The sequence below is a fragment of the Petaurus breviceps genome, unplaced genomic scaffold, assembly GCF_028583685.1.
Source record: "Petaurus breviceps papuanus isolate PSGF00001 unplaced genomic scaffold, PetGlider_PUasm1.0 90763, whole genome shotgun sequence".
NCBI classification, from domain to species: domain Eukaryota; kingdom Metazoa; phylum Chordata; class Mammalia; order Diprotodontia; family Petauridae; genus Petaurus; species Petaurus breviceps.
Genome location: NW_027187340.1, coordinates 3,927,727 through 3,942,645, shown reverse-complemented (window position 1 = coordinate 3,942,645; position 14,919 = coordinate 3,927,727). Strand labels below are relative to the sequence as shown.

Sequence of the window (14,919 nt, the reverse complement as noted above, 5' to 3'; positions counted from 1 at the left end):
TATATATATATATATACATATATATATATATATATATATATAAAACTTAGCAGCAGCTATACTAAAAAACCATAGGTCTTGGAACACTGTATATTGAAGAGCAAAAGAAAAAGTTGCCCTTGTCAGAGAAACTTGGTGCAAATTTTTCCCCCAGTTTCTTGTTTTCCTTCTAATTTTGGTTGCATTCATTTTGTTTGTGCAAAAGCTTTTTAATTTCATGTAAGCAAAATTGTCCATGTTGTTTTCTGTGATTATCTCTCTTTTGGTCATAAACTCTTCCCTTATTATGGAGCTGATAGGTACATTTTCCTGTGCTCTCCTAGTTTACTTATAATATCATTTGTGATATTATTTACCTAAATCATTTGTCTGTTTTGACCTTGTCTTGGTATATGCTTTGAAATGTTGAGTCTATTCCTAGTTTCTAATAAACTGCTTTCCAGTTTCCCAGAAATTTTTGTCAGATGTTAAATTCTTACCCCAAAAGCTTGGATCTTTGGGTTTGTCAACCACTAGACTACTATGGTCATTTACTACTGTGTATTGAAATCACATAATTTTTTGCTGTACCAAATACTACCCAGCTTTTTCTAAGGTGAGCAATGGTGAATGAGTTCTTCCCATTCTTGAGATCTATACTTTAGAGAGACATTGTCTTACCCCAGAACAAAAATAGACATGTCCTTGGTTTTGCTTTTGTTCAGCAATACCCACAGGGATTCATGTACTACAGGTGGCCAGTCCCAGTGCAGGTATGATATGGTTGTCTTTGGCCACCTCCAAGTTCCCTTGCTATCCAAAGGGCATGGTACTAAAGCTTAGGTAACCATGTCCTAATAGAAAATATGAAGCAACTCTGGGTAGAGAGGGTATGTCTAATTGTTTTATTTCTGGGCATTTTACATTTGAAGGGGCTCTTCTACTGAGAAGAGATATTTGTTTTTCACTGCTAATTTATGATTTGTTGGTTTCCAATGTCATGATTGTCTGAGAGGGCAAACAAGCTGGTTTTGCCTACAAGTTATATACATTATACCTGAGCCCTATTTCATATATGCATATAAAACTACAGATAAGTACATTTTATTTCATAATGCATATACATATCTTACATAGTGAAACCTTTTTGTATGATTCTCAAATATGGCAAGCAAGCTAAAATATTTTTTATTTAATAACATGCAGGAGTTTTTATCTTTACTTCAGGTTTCCTTTATGGTGTATATAGTCGTCTCTTCCCCCCCCCCCACCCCCCACCTCATGCAACATGGATTATACTAAATCGATTAGCAAGCTTTATGTTTCAATCTGCTATCTAAATATGGCAGCATGCAGTGTACTAACTTTGCTTGTATTAATGTGAGCATTGTATTTTTGAAAATCTAGCTTTCTATTCTTTTTGCTATATTAGTTCCTTTAATACACATAAACTCTCTTATTGCATAATTTTAAAAGACATACTGTTATTGCCATGCTGGAATCTCCAATGTACTTGGATTTCATTAATAAAATGTGAGTTTCTGAATATAGTAGATTGGCAGAGCTTTAATATGATCTACCCTGAACTTTGACACGTCTCCTGTTTTGGTACAGTTTCGAGGGATCCTGTTAGCCAGAATTATGACAAATGTATGTGGCCCTATATTCAAACAAATGTGTTCACTGTTGAGTTAAATCATAGTTTCAGAGCTTTTGTTTTTAATTTCTTTAACTTTATTGGTTTATTTCAGAAGACTTTTGTATGCTAAACTATAATAAATGGTAAACTTCTTGGTGAATGAATTATTCTCTATAGCCAGAGATTTGTAGCAAACTAGCACTCTTTAAAGTTTAACTCTGTGTAAATTGTTTGGGACTAAAACTAAAAATGATGCATTTTGAAATTTTACATTAAAGAACATGTTTGCCCTTGTTGCAGAAATGATTTGTAAGTCTCCATGAAATTTTAGTTCTGTCCTGTCTTTCAGTGATCAGCAAAGCACGTACTCAAATAGGAAAACTTAAGTGAACTCCTGGTTAATGGAGATTTGTTACTTAGGTGATGAATGTATTGCCAGTTTACACATAATTAAAATATAACAAAATATAAAAGACTAAAACTATACCTTTTATTCTTTGATTTCAGAAGATACCTCAGTCTTTCAGTATCTCAGACTCCTTAGCGTGAGCATCAGTTATCACTGTCATAGAGATATATAAAAGTACTAGTTTTTGATTGATATGTTGCCAGACAAATCAGACTATATTATTAAAATAATATTATCCTTACTATTGAAAATACTAACTAGTTTTTTTGCATACTATGTGCTACACTAGCATTGTAATTTTCCATGCAAATGCTAATTAATATAGCAATGACTTTGTGTATCCATATATACATTATACATTATGTATATATGTATATATACACATAAAAGACATACAGATACATGCATATATGTATGCCTGTCATATTCACGGCTCAATACGTGTGTATATGTATATATACACACATCCATATTAATCTGAGCTTGTGCCTAGCTTTGAACTGACTACTTTTGCCATCCTCATTTCCCTGCCTTATTTTTGTAGTTTGTCATATCTCTTCTTTTACTAATTAAGCAAAAAGCTTCATTTTTTTTATTCTTAGCTTTATCATCCAAATAATAAACAAGAGTAAATAATATAACTTTATGTTTAGTGGTTTCTCTGTACACAAAATAGAACAATAGAAACATTCAGTTATGAGCTAATGACACCAGATTTTGGCAATAAATTACATTGTGATATTGAAAACTTTTTTGCCATCTTGGAATTGTCAGGAAACTCATCTTGTATATTTTTCAACTTAATTTTTGTTTGGAAGTGTTATTACTTGGGTACTACTGAAATGCTCAACTTTATTTTTTTTTCAGAGTCTTTAGAAGAACAAGATGTACCTATTAATTGCACAGATCAGACAGAGGAAGAAACACTAGATACAGAGCAGACAAATCAAACAAATGAAAAAACGTCTGGTCCAGTGGAACAAGAAGACAACGTAGCAGGGGAGACTGAGAATAAAGAAACTACAGTTAATGAAGCCAAATCTATAATTTCTAATGCTGATTCTGCTGCTGTTGATGAACCAAATGGAGAATCTTTGATGGAAATTGAGTAAATGCTTCCAAGTGCCTTCACCTAGATCTCTGTAACTTTGTTGGTGTCAGCTATTGCTTTCCAGGTGGTGTTTCTTTCTTTTTTTTTTTTTTTTTGGTTGGTTGGTAGGTTAGTTTCAGTTTTTTAATAGTCCATTTGGTATCTGAGCTCTGACTGCCCAGCTATTTCAGTCTGTCAGATCTGTCTACTAGGTATTTAAAGTTGAAAGGGTATGCTATCAGTGCAATAAAACCCTATAAAATATGCAAAGATTAGCATTATGACAGCTTCTTCTAAACATATTTTGGCCACTTTAAGCAAATGTGATAGCAAGTTTGTTTTCTCATACACGTGACCTGTAAATAATATCCATTTTGTCAGAGGAAGAACTTGATTAGGAAGAACTATTATGACATTTGGTTTAAAGAATGAAAATCTTTTAGGATTTTTAATGCTTTAACATTAAAAAATGGATAGAATTTGTCAACTGTAGATATTTGCCAGATAAAGTGTATATTTAGGCACTTGTCTTTAAGCCGTATAAAATTAGTCTATAACTGTAACTATAGACATCGTTGCATAAATATTTTTAATAATACAGTTGAACAGTCAAGTACAGTATTTCTTTTGATGTCACTTACTTTGCCGATGGGCCAAAGGCACATGTGTATGTATCTAACTAGTGTTTACATGAAGACAAAATAGGAAATTTCTCTACATTTGATTGTACTTGAATGCTGACCATTATTTATACGTGTATAATAATGATGTAAGTGAATTTTGTGCCTTTGTGTGTGTATTTTATTAAGAAAAATAAAGACTTATCTAGCAGCATTTTTAATTTTTGTTAAACATTGAGTATTTTTGAAACAACCTTTGGGCATGTGCTTTTGTCAGACTGAAATTTCATAATGTAAAGAATTCTGAGTTGATGAATCTTCAAGGTGTTTGTTTTTTTTTTTTTTTTAGGGAGTATTTGTGTTTAAATTAGTTGCTTTTAAATTTTGGAAAAAAATAAAATGAAGCATATACTTATTTCATCATCTTCTAAATCCTTTTAATCTAGCATAGGCAGAGTTCACCTAGCATGGTTAATTGGTTCCACAGCAACACAGTTTAGGTAAAACAGAAAAGCAAAGGCCAGTTATAGGAATAGAACTGAGCAGAATAGAATGCAGGAGCTAACCAGGTAAAATCTTTATAGTAAGGTTTGGTTATAATATTCTGACAGTTGGTAATACTCTTAATTTATTTGGAAGCATTAGCAAAATATGAATCCTTATGTCTGTAGATCAGAAGGTACATTTTTAAGACATTAAGAATAATACTTCAATGCCAGTTGGAGCTGTGCACTTTGGTAAAAAAGATTATTACTATGATAACGAGTAGTTATTTGCTAGGACCTGGATCACAGTTTCCTACAGTGACACTGAGGATTAAATGGAGAAAAAGATGCACATAAATGATTCCTTATGATTAAAACATGGAAACAGATAGTTCCATGGTCTTGAATAGAGTTTTTACTCTAAGATTTAAGTTGTTATTTCTTGCTTCTTTGTAGATCTTCAATACTAGATCCTTTTGGTGCCAGCTAATTGTCAAAAACAAGTTGAAATGAAGCTGTTACACAAAATTGAATGTGTTCAGTATATATAACAGCTGTTTCCTAAATTGTACACATATGCCTCATTAAAAACTGAATGAAACATTATCCTAAATTTGTTTTAACTTTTGTGATTCACATAGTATAATATGAATCATGTTATGAGCTTTATCTGTTAACAGGTATAATATCACTATATAATAGAGAAAGAGAATCTGTTTGCAGAAACTGAAAGGTAGAGAAGAACATTGGGCTTTGGAGGGAATCTAGGCCAAAACCAATTTAGAACTAGAAAAGCCCATGGACTCCATTTAGTTTTAGGACTCATTGTGTTTTTCTTTGCAACAGTTAAATTTTTTCATATTTAAAAATTTTAAATCAGGGGCATGGGAAATTAGGCATTTTACCAAAATAATATTTTTTGTTGATAAAATTATTAAGGTCCCTAACTGTGCTTCATTTGGTCCAAATAAGTTTCATCCACATTATGAATAATTTTCTAGTTTTTGATTACCACTGAATTGAAAGGTGAGTATATTGTAGGTGAATAAAATTTCATGACAGTAGCAAGAAAGCATTGGGAAAATGTGTGAACTTGGAGTAGCTAGGTGGTGCAGTGAGTAAGAGCGCTGGCCCTGGAGTCGGGAGGACCCAGGATCAGTTCCGGTCTCAGATACTTAACACCCACACAAGAAAAACTGGCCATGTAACCTTGGGCAAGTTACTTAACCCCAATTGCTTTAAAAAAAAAAAAGAAAGAAAGAAAGAAAAGAAAAATGTATGAACTAAAAAAAGAATCTAGCAAATATTTGTTTATTTAATCTAGAAAATATAATATATTTATGATGATATAATATCCTTGAATGTAGAGGAATAATTTATTATGACAAAGCTGTAATGAAGAATTAACTACTGGAAAGTTTAGTGACATTGGCCTTGGTAACCAAGAAAAATTCATATAAGAAAAGCCATATTATTAGACATTTTAAACAAAATATCAAATATTTTGTTGTATGCATAAAGCCTCTTTGAATCATAGGATTGGGGAGGGCCCTTGGATATAATCTAGTCTAACCCATTCATCTGTAAGGTCTAGAGCAAGAAAGTGATTTGTCCAAAGTTAGAAAGTAAGTGAGTGGCAGAATCCAGAGTAAAAGTTAGATCTTCTAACTCTTAGTGAAATGTGCCTCTCATTGTACCATATTGTCTTTCGGTGAACTGTTTTATTAACAAGAAAGAGAATGTTGTTGAACTAGTTTATTTCCAGCTCTTTGGTGAATCTGTGAGGTTAGTTACCCTAGATGAAGAACAGGGTTCATATGTAGGTTGAATTAGATCACCTTTTCCAATTCTGAAATTCTATGTTGTTTGTAATAGATGATATGATTTCATTTCTTACTTCCTCTGACAAAATGCTTCAAGTATATCAAAGCTAGGTCTGTACTTAAAGAGCAAAAGAAATATTAGTTTTGAAAACATGAAGTCTATTTTCTTAACATAATCTGTTGAATTTTGTGTACAAATAGCTCTGGAATCACAGGCAGTTATTTTAAAAAAGATAATGAAAAGAGAGCTACCTTAGGCAACTGGACAAAAAATAAAACATTACCTCTGGATGACATTTTAAGAATAACATTTATGAGTGCCTAAAGGTCCATCTAAAGTGGCAACAAAAAATTTATTTGGGCTCATCTCTTGATTCACTGTTGAGTCCAAGCAGAGATGGACTGTAGAAAAGTGTATTGCATATACCTTACAGATTCTCTTGTTTATGGCTTTGAAAATATAATAGAAATCTTTTTGCCTCTTAAAATCTCTGTTGTCCTTGGGACTGTCAGACCAACAAAATAAAACCTTTTGTTATTAAAAGGGAAGAAATATACATATATAATTGACATGGAGAACAGGCTTGAATGAAGAAAATAAGCTTGATTGCGAAGATCTTAGAGCTTTAAATCTATGATCCATGTGAAAATGATTATACTTGAGCAATTTAAGGATCTGATTTCTTCTGTACAGGTAATTACACTTATTTAGATGGCAATGACGCTGTACCTTATATTTTCTTTGGATGTTGCTGAAAACATAGCACCATGACTAGGGTATCTGTTGAAATTTATCTGGGCTGATCGTTGTATGACTCACAGTCTGTCACTTATCCCATACTGTACTTTGAAGTCTTTCTCAGTTGATATACTGCTCTTGTGGTCTTCAAGAACACAATGAGTCATCAGAATAAGACTTCAGTGGAAGATAAAAACAAGTACAAAATTTAAATTAGTTCTGGCTTCTTTTGAACATAATGCATATTCAAACCAGTCATTAAGATATAACAAAATGCTTCAGAAAATTTTTACTTAACCTGGTGAAATTTCATTTAACTTCTGTCTCCTTCCACCCTATAATTCCCTAAATTCTAATCCTAGATAGCCTATTTTTATGCTACCTTCCTCAGAGCAAATTGATATTTTTTTTTCTTTTGAAGTTAATGATGCTTCTTCCCCTGCTGTATTCCTCCCGCCTCCTGCCTCCCCACACCCCAGGTAAGTTGGGGAGTGATGGTGGAGGGTTTTAATTCCCCTGTCCCACCCCTACCCCCTTTGGATTATGGTTTAGATTTTAATTTTTTTTTTGTTTTATACTGCATACCTATTAGACAAATGTATGTTAATTTATACCTCTACCGTGTTTTAAGGGAGGATTCTTTATGTAGCTGAATATTATTTAGTACTTTTACAAATCTCTACATGTTGCTTTGGAGAGGGGAGCACATTCTTCTCAAATATTTTTATCTTTTCTTAGTGAAATTGCTGGAGTTAATCAGTAGCATTTATTAAGCACCTCCTTTGTGCCAGGCACTGTGCTTGCCAGGTGCTGAGGGAATCTTTGCCTATAGGGACCTAAAGTTCTGTTGTGGAAGATAACATGTACATATATAAGCATATGTGGAACAAATATATGCAGAACAAATGCAAAATAAATACAAGGTAGGTAAATACAAGTTGGGAAGGGATCAGGAAAAGTACCATGTCAAAGCTGGTACTTGAGCTGCATCTTGAAGGCAAATTAGGTCTCTAAGGGGGAGGTAAGAAGGGTGTGCATTCCTGGTAAGCAGGAGGACCAGCATAAAGATATGGATCCAAGAGATGGAGTGCCATGTGAGGAACAAATAGAAGTCCAATTTGGCTAAACTATAGAGTGTGAGGAGAATGATCCAGTCGTGAAACTGGTGTTCAAGAATGATGGTACCTTGACCTACATAAGAAAGTTTAGTAGAGGGGGAAAAGATAATGTTTTAGATATATCAAGTTTAAGATATCTTCAGGACATCTAATTAAAAATGTGTCATAGGTAGTTGGTGATGTCAGACTGGAGTTCAGGAGAGATTTCAGCTAGATACAATAGATCAGGGAGTCATGCATAGAATGATACTGTAATTAATCTCATGGGAGGTGGTCAGCTCACCAAGAGAGAACATATTGGGAGAATGGAAGATGACCCTGGATGGAGCCTTATGGGATATGAGGAAAGAGTTCTACCACAATAGAGAACTCAAGAATGATGAGGACTGAGACCATCAGATTTTAGAATGAGGAAATCGTTAGTAATTGGAGGAAATAGGTCTGATTAGGTGATGAGGTCTAAAGCTAGAATGTCAAAGAGTTGAATGAGAGATGAGAAAGTGGAGGTAGCTCTGGCTCGGGGATGGCCTTGAAGTCTGGAAGACCTAAATTCAAATTCTGCCTCAATACTATGTGACCTCAGTCAAATCAGTTAAATCTGTAAAACAAGGCGGTTGGACTGGATAGCCTTTTCCAGCTCTGAATCTGCAATCCCTTGTATGTGAACGATTTTTCTAGGAGTTTGAAAAAGGGAGGAGAGGACGTTAAAGTCTAGTGAAAGCCTTTTTAGAGATGAAAGAAGCTTGGTCATATTTGAAAGCAATAACAGAGGAATGATTAGAGATTGAAAGTTAGGGGGTGGGGGGGGGGGATGACTGAAGGCCAGTCTGCTAGAGAAGCCAGAAGGGGGGACTGGGATCAAGGGCACATATAGAAGGATTTAGCCTTGGCAAGGAGAAAGGCACACCTTATTAGACACTAAAGGAAGAGAGAACTATCCAGGGGTTTTGAGATGATGAGAAGGGGCGAAGAAAGAATGCATTGTGATTGGCATCAATTTTCTCTATAAATTACAAGGTGAGATCATCAGCTGAAAAGCTGCAGGGAGGCAGAGGGGGAAGTATGTGCGATCAGAGGATAAGAAAGGAGCATTTCCTCTGCTATTTGGAATGGAATTTGATAGCACCAATAGGTGGTATATAGCTAGGTCCTGATTAGTGTGAATAATGAATCTCCTGAAGTGGTCATATGTATTTGAATTTGCACTGTTTGAAAATATAATTATGTAAAATATGGTAATTAGTTTCATCCCAATGGAAATATATAGTGCAAATTCGAATAATACAACCATTTCAGGAGAATTCATTATTTGGACTAATTGGGACCTAGCTGTACTACAATTATATGGGGTGAAAACTGCCATAAGAAGGAACTAGGGCTTATGTGTACATATAAGAGGGCAGAGTTCCAGTGAAGCAAGACCCTGAAAAGTGGAGACAGTTGATATAACAAGAGCAAATATTAAGCCAATAATTTGACTCTTACTTGCCTTTTATCTTTCTTAAACTCATTATTTCTTTGAATGTGGTTATTGACCTTTTAATGAAAGGCTCTTAGAAATCATATACTTTTTTCTCCTAAATGAGTTTTCTCTGTAGGTAGGAATGGAGCCTTATAAAAATTATTAAGCATCTAGGTGGCAAAGTGAGTTCAGCTCTGGGCCTGGAGGCTAGAAGACCTGAGTTCAAATGTGGCCTCAGACACTCAACTGTTTGATCTTGGGAAAGTAATTTCACTGCTGTCTGTCTTAGTTTCTTCAACTGTAAAATGAAGATCATAATAGCATCTACCTCAGGATTGAGTGTCCTCAGTCTTGTGAATCGAATGAGGTAATATTTGTAAAACACTTAGTACAATGCCTGGCACATAGTAGCCATAGTGGAGCATTGATAATTGCTTTTTCCCATCATTCTCTTCCCTTATTAGTTTATCTGATAAAAAAAAGAAAGATAACAATACTTTTGAAAAGATTGGAGTATAGAATATCTTTTATTTCTTGTCATGACTACATGATTACCTTAATATCAGAAGGAACCGGGGCAGCTAGGTGGTGCAGCGAATAGAGCACTGGCCCTGGAGTCAGGAGGACCTGAGTTCAAATCCAGCCTCAAACACTTAACACAAAAACTAGCCGTGTGACCTTGGGCAAGTCACTCAACCCCAACTGCCCCTCCAAAAAGCAAAAAAAATAACAAAATTAAATATCAGAAGGAACCTTGCAATGCAGTGAGAATTTACAGGATTAATTTTCTACCTTTTGTTAAAGACATCTGTATTTTGAAGGCTTGACAGCTATGTAAATTTCTTTCCCTGTGTATAAGCCATAGGAGTTCAGACTTGGAGTTTAGGTCTTTCAAGGAATCATGTAGAACAAAACACTAAGATATACAACAAAATATTATCAGGAGAGTTTATTCATTATGGTCAATTACTTTGCCCATAGCATATATTTAAAAATACGAAACTGCCTACCTGGCTGCTTTTACTCTATAGCAAAAATTGTAAACAAAATAAAACAGAACAAAAAAAACTACATGTTTGCCCAGAGTTGACATTTTATCAAAGTACAATTCTGTGTTTTCTCCCAAACAACCACCCAGCATCAACAGCAAAAAGTAAACTACAACCCTATCGGTGCATTAGTATTCTTAGTTGTATCCATTCATCTACTTCAAGAAATATTGTGAATTTTATGAGTTTACCTAAATTGTGATTGTAGATGAAGATAAATCTGACAATGTTCAGGAGTTATATTGCATAAAAACCAAAACTTTTAGGGTGGTTGATCCTTTTAGATGTTTTGTTTTTTGCCAGTTTCCCAAGATCTGTTTCTTTTCTCAATGCATATGACCTTCTCTTCAAAAAGCTGCTCTCCTTTAATTATGTTTAAGTTCAATTACATTTCTCTTGATTTTTTAAGAAGCTATTATTGAAACGAGAACGGGAATTTTCTTTGCCTTTTTGAACACGAAGCTGGCAGAAAACCGCATTTGTTCAGGGTTCAGTAGATTCTGATAAGGACGATTTACCCATCCAGCAAACAATTGTGAAAATAGTTGAATGATGGCATGAAAGACCAACTCTTTTCTTACATCAGGATGTCACTAGACTGCTCAGTTGTGTGTAGAAACAGGAGTGAGGGGGTATTGGTATTTGGAAAAGAAGTAAGAAACCAATGATAGACTTTATTGAGCTGGATTGTGGGGATTGGGATGTGTAGCTACTTTTAAGTAACACCCTTTAAATATGGAGTGCCTAGTGTGTTGTGAATTCTTAATAAATGCCCTTTCTATCTATCTTTCTAAAGATGCTTCTTTTGCCTTCAATGAGCACATAAATACATCGGTTTGGGTATTATAGGCTTTATTGTCTCTAAATGATGATGTATGTCCTTTTCCTTGCATTATAGTCCACAAGGTACTGCCCTATGTCACAGGCTTATATAATCTAATTTTTTAGACGTATATTTTCGCTAATCCAGCTGTTTTAGCTTGTGATTATTGTTCTGGACCTCATTGATAAACTAAGACAGTGTTAGATTCATAGTGTTGACATTTAACCCAGCCTCTGACTTGTTGACCCTTCTGCTCCCAAAACATGGGTTCATTTTTTTTCTTGAAGTCGAGGTAGTCCTCCATTCATTTTCACACCCATCCAGGGCAGTTTAAAGGTTGGTCACAATCGAATATTGCTCTTTCAAATTTGATAATGTATGAGTACAGAACTGTGACCTTTGATACATAGTAATACATCAACATGACATGAGCAGTAAGTGTAGCAATTACCTTTACTACACTTGAGATTGTGTGTTAGCATTCATCTTGAGAGCAATAATCGCAACAACAAAAGAAGCTGGCTTTTAGTTAAGTATGTTTTATAAATCCAGGTAATTTATGTTTTGGTAAATGTCTTTGGAAATTATCTAATTTATGCAATTATTTTCCATCTCCAGGGCATATTTTTAAATGAGCTTTCTTTTCCTTAGAACATACAGTAGTTCAGTAACAAAGGACCTTCGTTCTTGCTCTGATGTAGTTGGCAGAATGTCGTACAGCTAGTTCTTTTTTCCCCCCAAAGAAAGGTTATTTTTCAAGATGATTAAATAGTATATCAATGCAAAGCTTTTTTTAACCATTCAGATAGAGGGGTGTGTGTGTGTGCGTGCACGTGTGTGTGTGTGCGCATGTGTACACAGCATATCTTAAGCCCATTAATTTAAAGTGCACAAACAAGTTTTCGATTGTATCATGTGGTCATGGCATATTTAAGAGAATTGTAATCATGATAAGAGATACTACAGTCCTAGCCCAGGGACACTGGAGACCTTTCATGGAAAGCTGCTGATAAAGTGACTCCCAGAATTTGTTTTGCTTCCATGCTGTCTTGGACAGACCTTGCTGCCTGGATGTTTTATTAGCTTACTGGCTTCCCACAGACATGAGCAACTGTTTACATAGGGAATCAATCTGAGATTTAGAAGGGAGCTCAGAGGTTATATAGTCCAACATAATCGGAACAAGAATCGCTTCTACGAAATACTAAATAGTTATGTAGCTTTATTTTTTTTTTAAGACCTTTGGTAAGGGAAACCCCACTACTCCTCAAGGCAACCTGTTCTACTTTGAAGTAGCTTTAATTGTTAGGAAGCTTTTTTTTCTGACTTGAAAAAAATCATCTCTTATGCCCCTTGAATCTGATGAAAAGACACTAGACATCAGTATGTATTCAATCTATCTATACATTTGTACAGAAGAACCGAACTAAGTATAAGAATTAGCATTTTGAGGAGGATTGCAGGAAACATTTTGATTTCATGATTATTGTAACCAAGTGGCATTACAGGGTCCCAAGCAGCGTATGTTTTGTATATTGCTAGTTGTTTGCATTTTGTCTCTCCCATTAGAATGTAAGCTCTTTGAGGGTAAGGGACTGCCTTTTCTTTGCATCCTCAATAGTTATTAATCAATAAGTACCTAGGATGTAGTAGGGCAGCTAGATGGTACAATGGATAGTGTTGGACCCAAAGTCAGGAAAACCTGAGTTGAAATCCGACTTCAGAGACAACATCTGTGACACTGGATCCATGACTTAATCCTGTTTGCCTCAGTTTCCTCTCCTTTAAAATGAGTGGGAGAAGGAAATGGCAAACCATTCCAGTATCGTTGCCAAGAAAACCCCAAATGAGGTCACAAAGAGTCAGACATGAAAAATGATTGCACTACAATGTGGCAGGAACTAAGAGTTGGGGATGGAGAATAAGGTAGAAGACAGCCCTCAAGGAACTCAGTCTAATGGGAGAAACAACATGAAAACACATGTATAAACAAGTTATATACAGGATAAATGGAGAATGATAACAGAAGGAAGACATTAGAATTATGAGGAATTGGGAAAGACTTTTAGCTGAGACTTGAATGAAGCCGGGAGGTGGTAAGGAGGAGAGAGAGCATTCCAGGACGATTTGATGATGGCCTACGATACAGTGGATGATGTTGGCATCTTTGATGCTCTAACCACTTCATATTGCCTGCTTCAGATGACTTCATGGCCATTGGAACAAATCTGCCTATTGTACAGGGGTACATCTTCACATGCTTCAGTAATAGGGAAGCTGGAAGGGTAGAAGAGAAGGTTTAGGGGGAAAGATCATAGCTTTGTGCCTGGGACATTAAGTTATTATAGATTAATATCTATAATAGATATTATTTATTGACTGCCAGTCTAAGGTGGCTCTCAATTGCTACTTAGACTCCAAAAGGTAAGTGAACCAGAATTTATATGTAGGCTGGAAAGATGGAAGATTTTAGTGAGGATTATCCAGGATTCTATTCATTTTACGACGGACTGACTCTGGGAAAACACAGTTTTATTTGCCTTGTACATATTAGATGTGTATTTAATGGATATTTGTTGGTTAATTAAGAATGCTAACCTCAGGATCATGCCATCTTGCCCCTTTCCATGAATATCATTGTTCAAGATTACTTGCTTTCTTTTTCTCCCAACAACCTAGTTCCTACGATAGAAATCTAATAATATCTTTAAGTACAGCTCTATCTCCTCCACATAGATTCAACTATATCTCAACCACATTTCTTATCATGCTTGTGGAAATTTGTATTGAAGTGTTTTTTTTTTTTTATTTAAGGTATCCTCTTTCTTCAGAGTCTGAAGATTTCATGCAAATTGTCTCCCAGGCCCTAAGCCAGAAGATGTTAGTGCAGGTTTAAAAAATCATGCTAAGGATTAACAAATAAAGATTGAAATGCAGCTAGTTCTGTGTTTCTTTAGGATACTGATGCTCATGAATCAAATGTAACATCTTTGACAAGAAGAGAAGCTGGTGAAAATTTTGCAAGTAAGTGAAAATTTTTGTAGGCCTCAAGATTTCATTTATCTTTGAGGCTGGACTAATGCACCATGCAGTCTCTGCAGAAAAAGGGAATTGTGGATTTTCTGGGGGGAACATAAGGAGGAGGCGACATTGTAAGGAATATCTATTGAATTTGGGGAGTATACATGTTGTGACTTAAAAATGGAACAAAAATATCAACAAAAGTGGTAATCTACCTTTTTGTATTAGTCTTTGGTCTCACTACCTTTTTAATGTAAATTTGTTAGCTCACAGAATTTAAGACTTGGAAGGAACTTTAAAGAGAAGTGTAAACCCCTCATTTTATAGTTGAGGAAATGAAAGCCCATTTAATTTGTCATAATGTAGCAAGTAGAGGGTCAGGATTCAAACCCAGTTCTTTGGATTCCAAATGGTCCTTATTAGGTATAAATGCCAGTTATTGAATACTTTATATGATTCTAGAGCTTCATGGGCATCTGTCAAATGGGAATATATTTGAAATCCTCAGGATGCTTTATAGGGACTGCTGAATAACTGTCATATAATGATGAATTTTTGTCCTTTCCACTCAATCAAATTCAAAACAGTGACCTGGATACATAGTCTTAACATCTCCTATATCCAATCCTTTTCTCCATTACTTACGTCACTAATATTTAGGA

The 14,919-nt window shown here is 35.0% G+C and overlaps 1 protein-coding gene across 3 annotated transcripts in view; it reads left to right on the top strand.

Moving 5' to 3' along the window:
- LNPK (lunapark, ER junction formation factor) overlaps positions 1-3,951 on the top strand; it is a 112,442-nt gene extending 108,491 nt beyond the window's left edge. For 2 of the 3 annotated variants that reach the window (XM_069068455.1, XM_069068453.1), the window contains one exon: positions 2,895-3,951. In XM_069068455.1, the coding sequence (XP_068924556.1) occupies positions 2,895-3,139 (245 nt within the window). In that variant the 3' untranslated portion in view covers positions 3,140-3,951. The remainder of the gene's footprint in view (positions 1-2,894) is intronic. The other variant, XM_069068454.1, reaches the window with a different exon arrangement.
- Positions 3,952-14,919: the final 10,968 nt, after the last annotated feature.